Source organism: Haematobia irritans, chromosome 3 (assembly GCF_050003625.1).
Source record: "Haematobia irritans isolate KBUSLIRL chromosome 3, ASM5000362v1, whole genome shotgun sequence".
Lineage (NCBI taxonomy): Eukaryota > Metazoa > Arthropoda > Insecta > Diptera > Muscidae > Haematobia > Haematobia irritans.
In genome coordinates this window covers 29,935,758-29,958,127 of record NC_134399.1, presented here as the reverse complement: position 1 = coordinate 29,958,127, position 22,370 = coordinate 29,935,758, and the positions used below count along the sequence as shown (strand labels likewise).

Genomic DNA, 22,370 nt, shown 5'->3' with positions numbered 1-22,370 from the left:
TGCAAGCCAATTTCCTATCTTCCTCAAGTTTATTGTCTTTGATTATATCCGTTACTTACTGTATCTAAATAGAAAAATAGACAGGAAATGTATCATTTTCGTTATTTTTCTAAATTTTTAGTTTGAATTATGCAAACGCCAAAAAATGAAAAAAACCGGTAATTGTGTACTCTTTAGCCTTACTTACTTCGCACTTTAAAACAAGTGGCATTATGTTATACCCCCATGTTCCGATATCCGGAATCGATAATCGCAAATAATGAGCATATCAAATAAAAATTGGATTTAAATCCGAGAATACCTCAGTTTTTTAGTTATAAGAAATATATTTCTTACGATTCCGAAATTGTGTAATATATAATTTTACTTGACTTATTGTGTTATTAGTTAAATAAATATTAACTATTATTCAATTTAATAGTTTTGCCTGCGGACAAAAATTACTTTGGATTTCCTAAGAAAATTAAAGCGCCTAATATATTCTCCACGTAGCCCACGCCTTTTTATACATCAAAAGAAATAAAAATTGATAAACTTGCCATTATCGATTTATTATATGTTAATTCGCCTTGCAGACTATAAGTTTATCCGGACGACAGTGGTCGTGTCGAAATAATATGCAAAATAATATGCTTGCCTATTTTTTTGAGCGAAAAATCCAGGGTTGCTTAAGGTAGAATTACATACCATGCGTTCAATGCGTACAATGCGTCCGATGATTGAAGAGTTGAAATTTCTCTTTGAAATCAAAAGCTCGAATAGTCTGCCGCAAACAGAAAAAAATCAACCCTTCCATCAACGCACGGATTGACGCAGGGTGTGTAATTCAACCTTTAAATATGTGCTTAAAAATGTTCAAAACAAAGATTTCGCATTTATTCCTCGCTAACGTTTTTTATATGGAGTATAACATTTTTTCGTGCGAAAACGTGATTTTTTGTACTAAGCTTAAAGCTTAGTACTTCGTTTCTGCGAAAACCCGAATATCTTAATCTATCTTTGTAAATAGGGTCTCAAACCCAGGGATGTTAACTTATTTATGCGAAATAATATGCCTGCCTATTGTTTCGTGCGAAAAATCCAGGGTTGTATAAAAATGTGTTTGAAAATGCTCAAAACAAAAATTTCGCATTTATTCCGCGCTAACGTTTTTTAATATGGAGTATAACAGTTTTTCGTGCGAAAACGTGATCTTAGTACAAGGCTTAAGAGCGATAAACTATTATACTCCATATAAAAACCATTTGCGCGGAATCTTTATTTTGATCATTTTTGAACACATATTGATATAATTATGGAACTTTCGCACGGAAAAATAGGCAGACATGTAAGTTAACCCCATTAAGCTAACAACCCTGAGTTTGCGACCCTATTTGCGGTGATAAATGATATTAATTTTTCGCAGAAACGAATTGTGTACTAACCATTAACCCTGCCAACATTTTTCGAATTTGACAGCACTTTTGCGAATTCCCACAACGTTGTTTACGTTATCCAAACCTCTCGCAAAAGTGCCGTCACTATTGAGAAGTTACTACAAAAAAGTATCGCATGAGTGCAATTATTAAGTGAGTTTTTAGATCAATTTAGAACGACGCCAATAAGACTCCTTCAATCTATCAGAAAAAGTGAATTTTGTAATAGTTGTAAAAGAATTATTGTGATCAAGTAAAATACGATTGTTTTGATGTTTATTAATTTGAATAAAAATGTATACGTTATTCCAGGTATAACATTTATACCAATAAAAACATTTTTTGAATATGACGGCACTTCTTAGAATCCCCCACGTCGAAAACAATCGTATGCGAAATCCAAAACTCGTCGCAAAATTGCCGTCACATTTTAAGATAGTTGTAAAGGAATCATTGTGGTCAAGTAATTTACGATTATTTAGATGTTTATTAATTTTAATAAAATTGTATAAATTATTCCAAGTATAACATTTATACGAATAAAAAAACGTTAAACATAATGCCTTAAAAAGCAATTATGTTGATTTATAAGTTGCGATTCTGCTATATACGGCTGATGCTCAAGCGTCTATCAGTGTTTATTTTTGATGGAGGCAACGTGTCTGGAAAAATATCTGAAAAGCTATCACTTGATTACATTTGAAAAGTCAAAAATTTTTCATCAATATATCTTTCACAATTTTAAGATAATAAGATAGTTGCGCTTGGTGATCCACAAAATATAAAATGGCTCTTGTAACAATAGTGCCCCATTAAAGTTTTCGATTGTTGTAGTGTCACTTACGAGTCTGTGGTGGCGATGAGGATGAAATGGAACTTTGTAATGCTAGCAGAGTAAATCAAACTATTTTACTCAATTGTTGTATTCAGTTTATTCATTTAAATTTTTCCAAGATTTAACAGCAATACGTTTGTTTTCATTTATATTTTTTAATTATTAAAAAAAAGAACAACGAAAATAAAGTGATTTTCTTTAACATACATAGTACCCACCTTAATGTATAGGTATTTCTTTGGTTGCCTCGGCAATTTTATTTCCAGTTGCTTACATGTTTTTACCTTATGCTGTTTGTGAAAATGTTTAATTTTACCCGCCAATAAACAATGTTGGCCGCCGTTGCAATTCAATTGACTTTGTTATCTGCGACAAAAAGCATTTTGACAAGCGACACAACAATAACAAAAACTGCGATACGGGAAGGAAAATAAGAGAATAGAGGGCTTCTGGTAAAAGTACTTCGGCTGGTGGAAAATTATTTCTTCGTATTATGGCAAAAGTCCTTGCTTAAATGTGTACAAAAATATCATCGACTTAATATTTTTTTATTAATGTTGAACGTATGTATATTATATCTTGAAATAATCCATCGTATACATCGTTTTTCCCAGTTGAATTTTTGAGTGACGGTTTGTAAGCCTTATATATCTACCGGGAATAAGGAACGCATATCGCGATTATATGCCTTGTTTAGTGTCCGCAGTTAAGCAATTCTTTGAGTTTACACGTGTTGTGCGATTTTTTCAATAAAGCTAAAAAGTAGAAATCTACCATAATGCGTTCGTGCGCTTGAAGGAGTTGGGAAAGGTCCGATGTGATGGGAAAGCTGATTTGATTTTAGTAAGTACTGAGGAAACATTTTTCATGTGAACAATAAAACCTGTAGGTTGTAAATAGTACATAATTACGCATGTTTATAAAATTTATGCAAATTTTTGAGATAAGAGGATAAAAGATAGATACTACATAATTATTTGAATTAGAGCTGCCATCCGTTTGTCGAAAAAAAGTGTTACCTACCATAAACAAGCCAATATCACAGTTGGCTTAACTGCAATTTACTGGCACCTCCTCGCCAAATTGCTTAAATTCCATGTATATTATGTAGTTCGGCGTTCTGATTCTAACGAAGTAAAAATTTTGGACCGGAAAAAACCGGGTCTTGAGCAATAACCTCTAAAAGTTTAATCAAAATTTTGCTACATCTCAGTCATTATTGGTTTAATCTGAAAAAACTTGTTGGTCCCAAGTGCTCTTAATCACAGAAAACTTTTCGTAAATATTTACTATAGTTTATGAGATATAACAAAAAAAAATTGGCCACAATTTTGTTGAACATTTTAATGTATTTTAAATGTCCTTCCATTATGACCTATTCTTTTTCCTCCTCTGTACCAAAGACCCTCTGCCTTTTTTATTTAAGTTATAATTTGTAACTATAGCTTAAGTTTTAGCAAATTTATCAATTTTTTATTTTCAATATATACAAAAAATATTAATCTTTGGCCCATTGAGAAAGGCCCAACCCACCCATGTCCACCATGATACTACTTTCGCGTTAGTCCATAGGACAAACCTCAAACCCCGACTGAAGGCCGGGCACCCCTGTCACTAATTTCGCGTTAGCCCACTTTGAATTCAGTCCATAGGAGAAACTCTCAAAACCTGACCGAAGGCTTGCCACCAATGTCGCTACTTTCGCGATAGCCCACATTGAATTCTATCCATAGGAGAAAGTCTCCAACCCTGACCCCAGGCCGTCCAACCATTTCGCTTTACCTTCACGTTAGCGCACTTTGGATTCGGGCCATAGAAGAAAGTCTTAAACCCCGGCCGAAGGCTTGCCACAAATTTTTACTTTACCTTCACGTTAGAGCCCTTTAGATTCTGTCCATAGGAGAAAGTCTTAAACTTCGGCCTAAGGCCTGTCGCCCATTCCACTTTACCTTCATGTTAGCGCATTTTAGATTCTTTCCATACGGCCGCTGGCCATGGTTACTTTCGCGTTAGCCCACTTCGGATTCTGTCTATAGGAGAAAGTCTCAAACCACCAATGTCCCATTAACTTCGCGTTAGCCCACTTAGGATTCTGTCTATATCCAACATAGACATATACGGTTGCTAATAGCACTTTTCCCATGTGCTTTTAACGATGGTTACTACCATTTGGCACCAGCTGTACAACGACACCATGTTATAGAGCAAAATATTGATAGAGGTTATTTCTCAAGACCCGGGACCTTTCCGCCAAAATTTTTACTTTGAATCAAGCCACCGTGATGCAGTGGTTAGCATACCCGCCTTGCATACACAAGGTCGTGGGTTCGATTCCTGCTTCGACCGAACACCAAAAAGTGGATTATACCACCTCAGTAATGCTGGCGACATTGCTGAGTGTTTCAAAGCTTCTTTAAATGGTTTCATTGCAATGTGGAACGCCGTTCGGACTCTGCTATAAAAAGGAGGTCCCTTGTAATTGAGCTTAACATGGAATCGGGCATCACTCAGTGATAAGAGAGAAGTTCGCCACTGTGGTACACAATGGACTGAATAGTCTAAGTGAGCCTGATACATCGGGCTGCCACCTAAAGTAACCTATCACACCAAATTACTTAACATACTTGAAATTTAAGCGTGAGGTGCCCAGTTGCTCTCCAATTTTACACGATTCGGCTTCATGCCGAATGTTGGATAAATAGTCCAATGTGATACCACAGGTGCCGCTTCTCTCATAAGTTAAAGTATCAAATACATTTTATATTATAGCTAAGTCTGAAGGACATATCACAGAATCTATAAAATCAAATAGAGAATTTTAAAATTTTATGTAGATACCTTACTCCTACTGATATACATATATACTTTGTATCAACCTATACCTAATTAATTTCGGTATAAATATTTAAAAAAATTAACTGAAAACATTGTTGACATTTTATAAGCAGGGATTCAATTGTTTTAATTTGTTCAATTTGTTTTTCTTTGTATGATTATTATTTTAATATAGAACTATGCAACTACAATGTCTTGATAAATTATATTAAAAAAAATAATAATAATTATAATAAAATAATATATCACAAAGCATGTATTTTTCCATTTCAGAACTTCACACAAACTCAAAAGACTATGTAATTCAATATAGATAGGGCTTCACCTAAATATTTATTCCAATAAAGAGCTAAGATATCAACTAGTAGAATCAAGCCAGAATGACTGATGCGCAATATGATGCCAAATTCAATGAAATGCAAAAATATATTCCCTTTATTCAAAAGGTCATTGAGAAACTCAAAGTCAACAATGACCAGCAGGGAGATAATCCGCGCAAAGCGCAACTTCAGAAGATGGAAATGTTATATGGACTTTTAACAAATAAAACAAAAAAGTAAGTAATAAAATATACATTCAGCTAGAATTAATTCATCTATAGCATTTTTTGTCATACATATGCCACAAGGCAATTTAACAGAAAACTGTGTACGAGGAAAATAAAAATATGTCTACGTTATTCAACTTTTGTAAATATTTCATTTTTAGAGCCTACTTTCAACAAATGAAGATTGACTTTAACACTATTTCCAATCATTTTATTTTTTTTTTTCTTAATACAAGTCTCCCCAGCCAATAAAAAAAGTAAAAAAAAGAAATCACGAAAAGACAATACCTACAGTTGTGGTCTAATTGGTATCAGTAGTTTGTCCAATTTAAAGAGCTGTTGATTATGTTAAAATCTTATAAAGCAGTCTTCTCATCAAAGGCTCTTGTATACATTTTGCACAACACAACAACAACTAGGGATTAAAATAAAAATTTTGCTTAGAAAAAAATATATTGTCTTTGACTTCGATTTTAAAAATTTAAAAAAAAAATCGAAAAATTTTAAAATCTTGAAAAGTGGACTTTTTGAAATCATGGAATGAATATTTTTAAAATTAAAAAAACGATCATTTTTAAAATTTTTGAAAAATCGACTTTTTGGAATATGAGTCGGATTTTCAACTCTTTATACCCTTCATTACTACTGTGGTACAGGGTATAATAAGATTGTGCATTTGTATGTAACGCCAAGAAAGAAAAGTTTGAGAACCACCGTTTAGTGTACCGATCGTCTTAGAATTAAATTCTGAGTCGATTTAGCGATGTCCGTCTGTCTGTATATGTAATTTTGTCTGCAAAGTACAGGTCGCAGTTTAAGTCCGATCGTCCTCAAATTTGGCACAGAGTTTTACTTTGGCTCAAAGACAATCGCTATTGATTTTGGAAAAAATCGGTTCAGATTTAGATATAGCTGCCGGGAGCTACCGTGGTGCAATGGTTAGCATGCCCGCCTTGCATACACATGGTCGTGGGTTCGATTCCTGCTACGACCGGACACCAAAAAGTTTTTCAGCGGTGGATTATCCCACCTCAGTAATGCTGGTGACATTTCTGAGGATTTCAAAGCTTCTCTAAGTGGTTTCACTGGAATGTGGAACGCCACAAAAGCCAGAGTTTTGTCCTGATTTGCTTCAAATTTTGCACAAGGATATAGATATAGCTCCCATATATATCTTTCGCCCGATATGGACTTACATTGTGTTGTGCAAGCCAGAGTTTTACCCTAATTTCATGGAAATGTTGCACTAGGAATACAATTAGTAGTGTAGTCAAGTGTGATAAATTTTATTGAAATCGGTTCAGATTTAGATATAGCTCCCATATATATCATTCGCCCGATTTGGACTAATATGACCACAGAGTCTAAAGTCTTACTCCGATTTATGTGAAATTTTGCAGAGGGAGTAGAATTAACATTCTAACTATGCTTGCTACATTTGGTTTAAATCGGTTCAGATTTAGATATAGTTCCGGAATATATCATTCGATTTCGATTTAGGCTCATATACCCACAGATATCTTTCACCCGATTTTCCGTCATATGACCACAGAGGTCAAAGTTGTAAACCGATTTACGTGAAGTTTTGCACAGGGAGTAGAATTCACGTAGTAACTATGCATGTGAAATTTGAGGGAAATTGGTTCAGATTTCGATATAGCTTCCATATATATGTTTTTCCGATTTAGGCCAAAATACCCACATTTTCCTTGTAAAATCACCACTGCTAAGTCGAAAACTTGTAAAAATTACTAAAATTTTCCTATTACTTTAATACATATCTATCGACCTATAGATCATAAATACGATTTTGCTTTTGCGTTTCTCATACTAAATAATCTTGCGCTTTAAAAATTGGAAAAAGTCAAAAATGTTTTTCAAATTTATAAAAAAAATAGGAAATTTGCCTTTGCCAATCAATTTTTTAAAATATTGAAAAAAAAAATCGAGTTTTCCAAAATTTATAAAAAAAGAACGGTGGACATTTTGATTCTGGCTATAATTCCTTCTAACTTGTTTTTTCTCAATTCTCTACGATATTTTGGAATATATATAAATTGTAACATATTGGAAATTTTTGATCTAGACCGGAAGGTATAAACATCGAAAAATCTGCATTTTGGGTATTTTACTTATTTGCATTTGCCAAGCAGCAGTTTTCACATATGCAAAAAATCGATCAAATTAATTTTGGACAAAATATCACTATGTGTCCAAATATATTCTTTTGTTAAATGTAAATGTTTCGAAAAAACAACACGATTTTTTAGGTCGATATATGTTGATTTTCTTTAATGTGTGTTGCAAATTATTCATTTGACAAAACATCTTATTTCATATTATCTAAAAACACTACCAAATATTTAAAAGTCAATTTTGTTTTTCACAATATATCAGCATATAGAGCCCAAAAAATGTATAATATAGAAAAGGAATTCTAGCCTTGTTATACAGATTGCAAACAAATATTTAAAAAAATAGTTAAACAATGCATAGTGGGAAAACTTTATCGATTTTCCAAGTTGGTGTTCTTTATTTGTGTATTTCGGCTTTGTAAGGAACGAAAACTCAAAAAAAGATCAACAATATAAGTAAAAACGGACAATTATATATAATTTCATAATAAAAATTATGTCAAATAATTCTTTAGAAAATATTTTTGACTATCTTATAGAAATTACTCAGTATTTCATTCATTCTTTCATACTTTATTTGTAATTTCAAAACCCAATGGCCAATTATAACAAAATTACACAGACTACAATACAGTCTACTAAAAAATACACAAATTCAAAACAGATTTGCAGAATTCTTAATATTTACCCTAAATTCTTAAAGTAGATATTTATATAGCCCTAAGAATACAAAGCAGTTCGCTATACTATTAAGAAATTGATAATCCATCACAAAAATAGCAAACATCTTTTTATCTTACCCGAAACCCATAACAATAGTAATAATATATGTAGTAACAAATTTCAGTATACCAATAAACCCCCTGACAAATTAACAATAGTTCATATAGTAGTTGCAGTAATTATAATATTGCCACCAGAGTCCCCAACTAACCGCAAACAATAATCACAAAACTAACAAAAAATAGTTACTAAAAATACCAACGCGTCAAAAGCTCTCAGAACCAAAGTGTTGCAATAGCCTACCACGGTACACCGACCCTTGGCACGACCAATTGATTGCTCCGCGAGGAATGTGTGAACACAAGTGACTGCGTCAAAAACGAAGGGCACTGATTCCTCCATACCCTATAAAACAGCATCAGACTACGAATAGATACGAGACTGTGGAACGAACACCCCACAAAGCGCTCAACAAATGGTGCTATATGAGAAAATCGATTGACCCCATAAATAAACCTTACCGCATTATTGAACGCAACCTGGACCCTATTTAAGTTATAACCAGCACAACCTGCATAAACCTCCATACCATACAAGATCACCGACATCACCAACGCATGAACCAATTTAATCCGTACATCCCGCGGCAACATTAAATCGCAATTATAGAGCCGACGGAGGGTGAAGTTGACACGCCACCCTATCAAACGCCTTCTGCAAATCCAATGAATGAAGAACACAAAACTTCCTGTTGCTGATACTGAACCTTATCTGATCAGTAAGGCCAGCCAGCAAGGAAGAAGTACTTCGCTTAGAGCGAAACCCACACTGGCAATCACTAAGGATAGACTCAACATATGGTACCAGCTGCTGACGCATTACGTGCTCCACAACCTTCGACAAAATAGGTAGCACACTGATCGGCCTTAAGTCATCGATAGAACCAGAACCAGTGGCTTTCCTAATCGGGGTGATCCTAGCTACCTTCCAATCCGAAGGGAACTTAGAAGTCATAAGGATGGTATTCACCAGATGCAAGAAAACTTCGCTTACATGAGGGAAAATCACCTTAAAGAACTTCAAACAAAGTCCATCACACCCCGCCGCATTCGAAGACATCGCCGAAAATGCCGAGAACAATTCCTGCGTAGCTATACAACGAAAACCAAAACTACCGTGCATGTCACCGTCGCTATCAACTTCATCCTGTGCCACCGCGTCCACCATCTGATTGTCAACAAACCTCCTATTCAAATCGTCCAGGCCAAAATCAATAATATCGACATATTCGTCATATCTATCATCAACTACCCCTCTATTTCGAATGCACCTCCATAAACTCCTAGCATCACTGTGCACAGAAAATAAAGACTCATGAGCCTCCCTCTTGGCTCTCCTCACAACAGCCTTTGCCTTATTGCACACTCTACAAAATACCCTCCAATTATCTTCATTTCTATCCTCCAAGTAAGCCCTAAATGCCAAATCCAGAAGAGATAGGTGGTAAGATATGAGAGGCACATTGAACCAACCATCCACCTCACCCTGATAGTCCTCACCGGAAACAAAGAATTTATCGTATACAACACCGCCATGAGAACGTCCAGCTGCACATCAATGTCCGATGTAGCGTACATACGGCTAAAGTCAATGGACAAAACCTCAATCCGAACAACATCGGGTGCAATCGCCCCATAATCAATAAATTCCACAATATCCTCTATCCTCCTATTCACCATCACGCCAAGAGATACATATATAATCGCATGCTTAGAAATGCCAGGGCACAATACCCGACCTGAAAAATCTACATTGCCCATATGAGACACCAAAAAATAGTCTATTAGCGATGTCGATTCCCAAAATGAGTCAAAATGAGTGGGCCGCGAATTATGGCGAATCGACAAATTAAGTCGTCTGCAAGTCAGCCTAACAGCCATTGCAGTAGGAGCTTGAAATAAATTATTGTTGAAGTCCCCCATAATAACCACAGACCTATACCTTACAACCAAGGTAGACACCTCCGCATCCAACGCCGCGAGGTCTCCAGTCGGGAGATAAACAACGCCAACTAACATAACATCATCCCCACACGCAACTTCAGCAAATAGACATTCCACCACCCCATAATTACTATCTTTATGAACAACTCTGTAAACCTTTATGAACAACTCTGTGCCTTTAAGTTGCAGCAATTACAGCTTGCAATCTTCTTTCCATAGATGTGATTAAATTTTTAAAATTGTATTACAACAGCAGTTTTTCCCATTCTTTCGCTATACATTTAATTATTTTATTTTTATTCCGTTTTTCTCTTTATTATTTAATTTTATTTATTCGTTCAAGAGCCACGACCACACAAATCCAGATTCTGCAGCTCTTGAAATTAATTAATTCTTTAAAATGTCTCTTTCGTTATATTTCCATGCACAATTTTGATTTTTCCAAGTCCATTGCTTGGCATATCGAGCCCATACAAAATTGCGGACAATTTTCCAAATTTTACAGTTGGTATAATAATTTTCGGTTCTAATGCCGAAGTGATTCTGAGTCGATCGGTATATATTTTATGGGGTCTAAAATCAATATTTCTGGTAGGCACATTTTTTTGCAGATCAAAATTATTATACCCTGACCACTATGTGGTTTAGGGTGTAAAAAGAAACAAACATTCATTAAATATTCATTTGATTTAACAAATTTTTTAATTGATATAAAAATCAATCACAAAAACTAACTGTATCGATCATGTTTTTCATTGGATCAATTAATTGTTTGACTTTGGTGATTGGTGCTATCATTTCTGTGATTGAAGACATTTCAATTAAATATTAATTGGATCAATTCATTTCGTGATTGGGAGACAAAAAATAAGCTTTTGAATGACGTTTATATACTCAATGTTAATTGGTATATACCATATGTAGTAATGAATTGTCGATAAATTTTCTAATGACTATTGCATCGCCTACTGAATTTATTTTCATCTCTCAATTCATACTTTTAAAAATAAATAAATAAATACTTATGCTAAAAAATTGATATAAAATGTCAATTATTAACAATTCAAGTGAATATATTCAAAACAAATTGTTTATTCTAAAGAATAAATAATATGGGTAATAGGGTATGTCTGACTTTGAGGAGACTATATGCTCTGCGTGCATATACGCCAAAGCATGTTCGTCTTCGGTTAGCACATTCTTTGTTGATGTCTCAGCTTAATTACGGTATTGAGGTTTATTCCGGGACCTGGTCATATAACTTGGATCGAATGGAGAGAGTCGTGAGGAAGATCGTCCGATATGTGTTCAATTTACGGGTTCGGGATCATGATCTAGTTAACCAGTGTATTCCTGATATCTTAGGATGTTCCTTCAGGAACTATATTAAGATGAAGTCTGTTTTTCACTTTTACAAAATTTTTAAGTACGGGAAGCCGGAAGTTTTGACCCGTGAATTTACATTTATTAATTCAACAAGAAATGTACAGATTGATGTACCGAGAATTCAGTCTAACATATACGAACAATCCTTTCTGGTCCGAGTTTTTCGTTTGTGGAATCGATTGCCTTCTGATCTAAAAGTTTTCTCTTGTTCTTGTAACGAATATAGAAGGAAACTAATTGACTATTTGAATAATATGAGTACGGTAAACTGAAGCATTGATGTCTGGCACTTTTAGGACTTTTTATTCTTTTTTGTATTAATTATATTATATTCATGTGGCTGGGGAGCCATATACTTTTGTTATAAAATAATTTCTAGGTATTTAAAATTAGTTTTACAATATCTAACATAGCTTCTTTATTACAATACATGTATAATAGGCCTTTAGTGGCTTCCTTTGTATTGATGTTTAATAATAAAAAAAAAAAAAAAAATTCCCCAAGTCGCTTTTGGGACATTTTGTTTCGATTTCGCACCAAACTTGCATCTTACTTCTGTTACAGAAAAAATTCACTACAGAGTTTAGCCATTAATTTATTCTAAGATAACATATATAACATTTTCCATTTTCCATTGTCTTTTGACTCTCTTAACATTTTCTTTTATAAAATTTCAGATTAAAAATAGAAACACTGCTAAAATGTGAAGGAGTCCTAATAAAATTACATGCTAAGATTGAGAAGGTAAATATCGAAATTATAGTTCGTGTTAATCAATTTTTATTTTCATCACACCCGAATTACGGGCATGATTATTATTTTCTTACAATTTCTTATTTTTTTTTTCGTTTTGGTTTCTTTTTTGTTTCCTTATTACCACCATACCATTGTAAAGCACTCATCATTCTTGCAGAATGAGGAAACTGAAAACCCAATGAATAATACTCAAATGGCTGAAACTTCATCGAAAGCTGGGAAACCTAGCGTGCAGGCAGAAAAACCACAGGAACCGGAAAAGAGATTCGACTCAGCACCGGCTAGTCCTTCTCCAGAACGATTAGTTGTTGACTGTGATAGTAACATACAGCCAGTTGTCATTCCTACCGAAAGGCGAAAGTCTGCAGATATTTGCGATGAGGATAAACTACCCAGTACTTCGAAAACATCCAGTGATCATAAATCGCGTTCAAACGATACTCGTAGTAGTCACCACCATTCACACAAACAACGATCTTCAGTAAATGCAAAAGATGCTTTGCAACACAAATCTCAAGATAATCGTGAACAGCGAAAACCACATCATCAAGAACATCGTAACGATGCCACACAATCGGTTCAACGACGTCCCGATGTTGATAATTCACATCAATCTTCTTCCGAACACAAGACTCCACTTCACTCTCATCGTATTGCAAAGGATTTGCATACCCATTCCGCTATGAAACATCAACAACAACACCAACAGCACTCACAACAAAATGCTCGCGCTAGTTCGAAGCCCACAACATCACCCTCAGTTTTGCAAACTGTTAAAGTGGTCATAACAGAACCACTTTCCGAAGATATAACCAAACGGCATTTTCCCCCGCATCATCAATATCGTTATCAACAACCTAAAAACTCACCACCAATTAAAGATCAACAAAGATGCCTGCATAGCATTGACTTAATTAACTCGCCATCTAATGACGATGCCTATAATCCCGATGAGTCATGGGAAAAATATAATGAAGCTCAGAAAAATTGTAAAAATAAATCAGGTGTTTTCCATCGTTTAGGTGATAAAGTTCCCGATGATATACCACAATCTGTAGGACATCTACAATCGCCACCTGTTCCCATAGTACCAACCCGCAAAACATCTATACCAGATGTATTAAAAAGTCCACCTTTGTCGGTCAACGATATAAATAACCTATTGAAAGAGTCTGGAGCCGAATATGTTCCTCCCGATATTTCTGAGATAGGAACACGTAGACCAAAGAAACCCCCCAGCGAAGACCTTCCAAATTCCTTAGACATTGTACGCAAAAAATTTGCTCAAATAACAAAGATTGGCTCTCCACAGATGAGAGACTCCAGTTCCCCATCCTTGGAAACTAAGAGTGTAGAGACAAGTGGAAGTCCTGCATCATTAACCAGTGAAAGAGTAGCTCTTAAATATAATCCTCATCCGCGACAAGAACGTTTACAGTCTTTATCCTCTAACGATGGCAGTGAATGCAGCCAACAATCTGGTTCACGGATTAGCAACAATCCAAACGATCCACGTTTAAAATCAAAAATGAGCGTACCTCTACCACCAGTTGGCGTAAATGTTCTACCGTGTATAAATGCAAATGATCCACGATTGAAACGACAACCACAATTAAATACAGTGATAAATAAAAATCCTATGGCCCCAGCAGCCAATACAGGACAAATTAGGAATGATCCTAGAATGGCAAGGCAAATACCGCAAACCACGGAGCCCGCAATAGGATTGAGTACGCCACAACCATATATTACTCCAGAGGAAAACTGGGACACAGATCCCGAAGATAATAGTAATAATCCGAGGGGGGTTAATAAAGGACCTCCGGCTCCAGTTACTAGTATTATAGAAAAAAGAGATCAGCCAACACCTATGGCACGTAGGAAGAGTATTTGTCAAACACCAGACCTTCCACCTGCTATAAAAAATGTCTTTGTTCCTAATCCACCACGAAGAGAGTCAGAGGAAAACTGGGATTCTGATACAGATAATAACATCCTAAATAAAGGAGGTGATAAACCGTTATCATGGGAAACGCATAGGCAACAGCAAGGGCCATTTCGTAGAAAAAGTATAAATCAACTTCCCGAAGAATTGGCTGGTCCAATGGATCGCATGTTTATTCCCAATGTTCCCAAACATGATATGACCGGAAATTGGAATACTACTAAGCCAGATATGTTGTGCCGAAATTCCTCAAACTTTACGCCATTTGCCCATCCAACGAGTCATGTTCCATTTGGGGCTAATCCCTATGGAAATGTGGCACCAATTTCTAATTCATTTGCTCCAGCAATGGATCAATTTTCTTCACCAACACCTTCGTATCTGAATTCCAATTCCTCGGTGGGTAACCGCTTTAATACTTCCTTAAACGATAGCCGTGAACGAATGCGATATTTTGAGTCAAAGAAATCAAAACAACAACAACAACAGCCCCAACCCCAAACATATAAGGAATTTAAAGAGTCACGAGAAAGAACTCAGGCCATGGAAGAAGCAAATAGAAAAGCTATGAGAGCAGCTCTTTTCAAGGCGAAACGAAAACTTGAAGAAGCCGAAGCGGCTAAGAAAAAGGCCGCTGAAGAGAAAAAGAAGCTTTCCGAGTTACAAGATAAAACGAAACCACCAACTACAGACCAAAAAAATAGGGATCAAGAGAAATCGGCAAATGCAACTGGCAAGACAAAGGCAGGAGAATCAACTTTGGATAAAATGTATAGAACACAAAATTTTACAACACAATTTCCCAAGGCCACGTTGAGTTTTAAAATACCGAAGAAAAAGTCAGAAGAAAGTCAGGGAAAAACAGAGATAAATAAACCACCCACAAATGAAAGGAAACCTATGGAAAAAAAGGCTGCCCTAGAAATTGCAGAGAAAAAGGTATCGGCTGGAGACCCAAAACCTGTTGTTAATAAGACTAAAGAAACGCCAAAAACTACAAACAATGATGGGAAAACTAAAAAAGCTGCTGGCCAGAAAAGCAAAGTCATTGATATTGCACCAAGTATTGCACCAAATCCTCCTAAAGATACCGAAGAAAATTGGGATTCTGAAAATGAAACATCTGAACAACCATGTGCTAAGAGTGATGAAATTGTGGCAGAGAAGGAGGAGGAAAAAGAGAAGACGATGACAAAGAATGATGATATTGTAACGGAGAAAGATGAAAAAGTGAAAACGATGATAAGTGAAAAATCTACAAACGTACGTGATCCCCGTTGTAGACCAAGAAATATACCAAAGCCAGTGGCCAATGATGAACCAGAAAAAGAAATCGAAAATAATAATTTAGAATCCCTGAATAAATCCTCTACGGAAAATCCTATATCCAATACCAAACGTTTCCTAGACGAAGCCAATACTATTAAATTTGCTTCCGATGCTGAATTCAAACCACAAAAAATAATGCGAAGACGTTGCACCATGGTGTCCATAGGAAGTGCTCCTCTTGTAGATAAAGATAAATTACTGCAGGCAAATGCTCTTATGCTTGAGGATATTGAAGAAAGGGAAAAACTAAAGAAACGTAGAGAAGAGGAAGAGAGACAAACGCAAAGGCGTAATAAACATTTAGAAGAGATGTTTCAAAAAACCGATGACAATTGTACGGTATCAACACAAAATATTATCACTGGCAAGCGGAGAACACGGGCCTCGATTAATTTTAATGAAACCCAAAATGCAATTAATGTTTTTAAACATTTAAGTAAAAAAGAAACGGCAAACGGCACGCCTCCAGCATCTAGCAAAACTACACGAACAACAAGAGCCAAAGCGCAAAAGGCAACAGCAGATGAATTGGAAGAAATTGTTTCAAAAACTGAATGCAAAACCAACAAAATGGAGGAGGAATGTGAAGACACTAAAGAGAAAGAGGAAGATTCCAATAAGGCCCCAGAAGATGATGTTAAATTTAATTCTGGCGAAGTGGAGCAAGACAAAATTGATGACAAAAAGGCTACTAAAAAACCCAAAGACGAAGAAAATGATTCGACAACAAAGCCTGAGCAACCATCCAAAACCAAACCAGTAATTCCGAAAAAGGGTAAAAAGTTAACTGTGAAACTGGTGTCATTGAAAAATAAAGAAATTACCAAAAAACCCTTGGAACAAATAGAGACAAAGACGTTGGAGGAAGAGGAGAGTATTATAAAACCCGAAGCTACAACATCGTCAATATCATCCACAGAACAATGCACAGAAGCATCTACTACCCCAGCTTCGACTACAGTCATTGCCGATGAAGAACATCAAATTTGTGCTGTATCGAGTACATCCACCGAATCGCCAGGTGAAGAGCCACCTACAACATCTAAGGCTTTAAGGCTTGTGAAAGAGGATGTCGATGACAATGAGCCCAGCAGTAGTGGTGGAAGTAAATCTTCTAATCCTACCCCTACACCCCAAGAAGATGAAAACAATCGCCATGCTTTCTTAAATGAATTTGTACAGGAAATCATCAAACCCAATGCCGATAAACAGCATATCTTAAGTTTATTGGGTCAAATTTTAAGCGAAGATAAATTGGAAATCATCAAATCGGCAATTGAGTCTACAGCCAAACAAAATGTTGATGAAGATAAGGAAGCTAAAGAAGATGAAACGGCGAAATCGGAAAGAAAATCAAAAAACAAAACCCCCAAAGGATCTAAAACCACCAAATCCCATAAAAACGATGGCGAAAGTGAAGCTGACGAAGAAGAAGTGGACAATCATCATGATGATGATGATGAAGATGAAAACAGTGGTGGGGAGAATTCAAAATTAAGTAAAAATCTAAAATCAGGTAGAAATACACCTACCATTAAAAAGAAACGCAATGAATTGGATCGATTGAATGAGGATATACGTGACATGTTCATATGTGAGGGTGTACTTACCGCAACCGGTAAACGAATGTGCACACTAATGAACGAAAGAAATAAAAAGAATGATACAGAAAATTCGGCCAATAAAAAATTTGCACAGCCTACAGCTTTGCTCAAAACAGAAAACGTGGGCAATTCCAAAAGGAGATCTGGCCGATTGAAAGAGGCAAATAATACAACCACTTTGCCACTAAGAAGATCTCTAAGGAGTGCGAAACCGGCAGAGGCCAACGATGAGGAGAGTGAGAATGCCGAAGAAATGGATAACAAATCCCCAGAAACCAGCAGCAGCAGCAAAGTTAAAGACACTACACCAACCAGAAGAAAAATGCCTGTACTTAAACCCCATACCCCCATCAAATTACCAGAGGAACTAGAAGATGATGAAATGCCAGCTAAAGATAATAAAAGAAAACCCCCCAACAATAAACCATGTCCGAAAAGCAAGAAAAGTAAACTTACCAAAGATCCATTGAGAGCCTACAACACCGATGAGAGTGTAACATCAGAAAGTGACGAAGAGCCTGAAGTCGAAGAGAAGCAAACGAAATCGACCGCTATGGATACGATTAAGAACACAAATATTCATTGGCATAACCAATCGAAATATACCTCTTGGTGTATGCTTTGTAATAAGAAAATATTGGCAATTTCATGCTCTTCCCATTATAAACTTCATCATGGCGAAAATTACATATCACGTCTGGCACCCATTCTGGTGCAAAAATTCAAACAGGGTAAATTAAGTAAGCCATTGTTTGGTGTTGACCGAACCCCGAGACAGCCATCTTGGTTCCATCGATGTCCATTTTGTTTGCAATATTACAACACCACAATGCCTTTGTGGTTGGAACATTTTCAAAACCATACCGCCGAGTATAGATACGAATGCTCGAAATGTCACTGGGGTAGCAATCGTATGGCCAGTACACGACGCCATATTAGCTCCAATTGTAAGGGTGCCACCGCCATCAATTCGGTGGCTAAGATAATGGGAGAGTTGATAAAGGCTCATGTCTGTCATTTGTGTAATTTCATTCAAATCAAAAGGGCCAGCTTGGAGAGGCATTACATTGAACAGCATATGCTGGGTCATAAAAATGTTGATCTTTTGGGTTATACCATAATAATATTTGATCATTCCGGTGTGGAACTTGTACCAGAGGACAAGGCTCTTGCCAGAGAAGAAAAAGCTAGGGAGGTTATAGCAAAAGAAGAAGAAGTCATCGATATAGATGATGATGTAGATGAGACGGTGGGAGAGGTGGAGGAGAAGAGAGAACCAGAAATTCATATCAATGATGTGGAGGTAAACAAGGAGTCACAGGAGAATCTAAACGAGAAGGAGCAAAATGATGGAGAAAAATCCCGAATCTCTGATGGAAAACAGGACATAACAAAAGATAAAATTGATAATGTGCTCCGAAAAACTCCTATCTTGAAAGAGGATAAGGACGAGAAACAAGAAATTGCCAATGATAAGGCCATACCCCTGGCAAATGAAAAACAAACGAAAAAAGTATTAGAGCCAGAGAGCAAAACTAAAGGTAAAACCCCAACCCCAATAAATAAAAAGCCAATACCATCATCGATGGGAGAAAATGTAGCTAATGAAGCAAAACCAGTAAGTACATTAACACCACCTCCCAAAGCTCAAATTGCAAAATCATCATCTGCGAAAACTCAACCCAAAAAACCAATAAAATCTTCTATGCAACCAAATGACGTTGAAAAAGGAGAAAGTAATCCCGCTAGTGAAAATGACAAATTGGAAAAGAAAGTGGAACCTGTTTCTAAAATAGAAGAAACGAATATCATGACAACTCCCAAGAAATTTAGCCCCTCCTCAAAGGATCCCACAAGTCCTTCAACATCTCTGACGGATGTAACATCTCCTTCCGTTCAAATTGCAGCTAAAAAATATACCCTAGTACTCAGTGGAGAAGATCAATGCTCTTTGAAGGAACTAAACAAAAACAATATGGCTCGCTCATATTTCAATTGTCAAATAATAAGCGAAGATAACGAAGCCAAAGAGGCTCAAGATGAACTCCTCTCTTTGGCCGCTTTGGCAGCACAAGAAAACAATGAGAAAACAACGCTTCCAGAAAATTATGATAATTCGAGAGATGCCCAAGAGGAATTACTAACATTAGCAGCTAAAGTAGCGGCATCCTCGAATGAAAGTCCTGGGGACACCACACAAATTAACATTGGGTTTCAACATAACAAACGTAAATCAAATGATGATCAGATGGATGATATAGAGGAGGATGCTTCCAAGAGACATTGTCCTTCATCAAATGTATTTGTATCGACAACGGAGGCTGAAAACAATATACGTCCCATTAAAATACTGGCCCAATCTATTGTAAGTATTGATGAGCAAGACAAGGCCCCACAAACATCAAATGAACCCCCCATTGTTGTCACCTCTATGGCTGAACGTTTGAGTCAAAGACTAAAAATTTTGCAAGAGAATGCAACAGCACCTTCAAACAACAATAAAAACCAAATTGAAGAGAAAGAAGCAAAAGAGCATATGGAGAAATCATCATCAAGTCAAGAACAAAATAAAAAGCATGCAGATAATTCTCCAAATAATGAGGAAATAACTGTCATAAGTGACGATGAGGAATGGGAAGATATTGAAATAACTGAATCGGCACCCAACTCAACAAACTCGCACAACTCTTCTAGTCATTTGCAAAAAAATAAAAACAAAGGCATATTCCAGAAATTTGGTATGTTTAAAGGCAATCCGAACAAATCCAAGAAAACTATACCTCCATTAGTTTTCTTTTCCAAGAAGAAAGCCGCAAAGGAGAAAGTTTCACAACCCCAGTCAAATTCTTCATCTCCCATAACCATCAAGCCTGTTGTTAATACAGAGAAGACTGTGCAAAGGCCCATTTCACCAGTATCTAACTTGGGTTTCAAACCCGTAATTAACATTATGGAAGACCTGTTGCCCGACTCACCTTGTAACGATCCCATAGATTTAGTTCCCGAATTGACACCACTCGAACCTTTAACCGATTTGAACGATATCTCCTCCATACTTGATTCGAATCTTAGTGCTAGCGGTTCGGTGGGTTTACATATGGATGAGAGTCATACGTGTATACAAGATGCTTTAGATTTTATATCTGAGCAAGCAGCCCAAGAGAAGCAGGCATCACAAGCCTTAAAAAAATCTGGTTCAGCACAAACGAAAAATTCCAGTACAAGTCAAATTCAAAATGTGGGCTATTCGCAAAAGGATAATAATGTGAAGTTTTATTGTTTACTGGATAACTGTTCGTTTTTGTTCTCCAGTGATCCCATGGGCTTGGAAAATCACTTTTTGTGTGAACATTCTCAAATCAAGTGGAAGGGGTATTGTGCTCTCTGTCAGTCTCAATGTTTTCCCCATGACCAGGATTATTCCATAAGCAAAGAGATAAAACATATGGTCGATAAACATGTGAATGGACCTACAATCGAGCACAATTCTGATTCAAGTCAGCATTCGAGCACCGTGGGTCAAGCAGGAAATGGTGAGGATAGACCTCGTATAAAGCTGAGACGAATGACAGGGGACTGTTTATCCACATCGAATTCTGAAAGTCCCATTCCTTCTGTGGCATCCGCTCCGGCTAGTGCTGCAACATCAATACCCCCACAATCAAATACACTCTTGGGGGCCCTTTTGAATGCTAAACCCAAACCTCCCACAATAGATATGCCACCTCAACCGGAAATGCCTTTGACGGAGCCTTTGTTGGTCGATACAGAGAAATTTACTAACGTTGGCCATGATTTTGTTATAACCTCAGTCGAATCGGGGGCCAAAGTGGAGGATGGGGAGAATTCCCCTTTCCAAATTTCCAGTGTTGTTAGTTTAAATCAACATCAGGACTCATCCACATTGCCCAAAATTTCCAATGTTTGTACCCTATCATCGGGAAAATCGGGTAATATATGGTCCCAACAGATTGAGCAGGAACGTCAGGAGTTATTGGAATCGAGGGCTGCCTCCTTGGAAGTATCCAATATTTTAGAAAACGCTAGTCGAAGAAAATCCTCACGTGTTGAGCGTGAACACTCAAGACGCTCACGTGAGGATTCTCCAGGACCCATAGTTGTGGCCGAAACTGTTCCTGTTGCTCAAGCCACGGCGGGAGATTTTCTAATTACCCAAACGGTATCCACCCAATATGGAGGAAATTCTTCATCGGCCTCGGTGGACTTTAATATTTCTATACAGCCCTCGATGCTAAGCAACATCTCAATATCGACGAATACCAATAACGAAAGCGAAACTCCTTTAGTCGTGGCAGGGGATCGAGGACCACCTATTGAACTGGTGGATAACACCTCAAATCTGGATTTACATACTCCATTGGTTACATCGCGCCAATATAAATGTATGGCAAGCGGATGCAAATTTACCACACGTGTTCCCGTGGCCATGAGTGATCATTTACGTTTTCACGAGCGACGTAATCTCTCCACAAAATGCGATTATTTTTCTTGTGCCTTTTGTTCCTACCAAGCTGGTGATGTTGACGATTACATGAAACATTCCGAACGGTTCCATATAATAAGTAAAACAAATAAACCTGCAACGTCTGCAAGCCAAAGTGGAAATGAGGCGACGGCACCAATTTCTAGAAATATCTGTGACATTTTGAGTAAGAAAATGGAGACATCAAATGCCAATAAAAATACAATGGGCATGACAGAAATTAATAAAAATCTATTAAATAAACAAAAAGAAACCGAAGAGGAATATGAAAATAAACTAAGGGCAACTATTGATGAAATTGTGGGAGCTACAGGTTTTCCTGGTATGTTTGGGTATTCGTGTAAGTTTGTTTT

At 36.6% G+C, this 22,370-nt stretch overlaps 1 protein-coding gene across 3 annotated transcripts in view; it reads left to right on the top strand.

The window, feature by feature from the left end:
* sov (small ovary) overlaps window positions 1-22,370 on the top strand; it is a 41,092-nt gene that overhangs the window by 13,220 nt on the left and 5,502 nt on the right. The window contains exons 1-4 of one of the 3 annotated variants that reach the window (XM_075300721.1): window positions 2,685-3,093; window positions 5,359-5,641; window positions 12,557-12,623; window positions 12,775-22,339. In XM_075300721.1, the coding sequence (XP_075156836.1) occupies window positions 5,466-5,641; window positions 12,557-12,623; window positions 12,775-22,339 (9,808 nt within the window). In that variant the 5' untranslated portion in view covers window positions 2,685-3,093; window positions 5,359-5,465. Of the gene's footprint in view, window positions 1-2,684; window positions 3,094-5,358; window positions 5,642-12,556; window positions 12,624-12,774; window positions 22,340-22,370 lie in introns of those variants that run through there. The other 2 variants (XM_075300722.1, XM_075300720.1) reach the window with 2 other exon arrangements.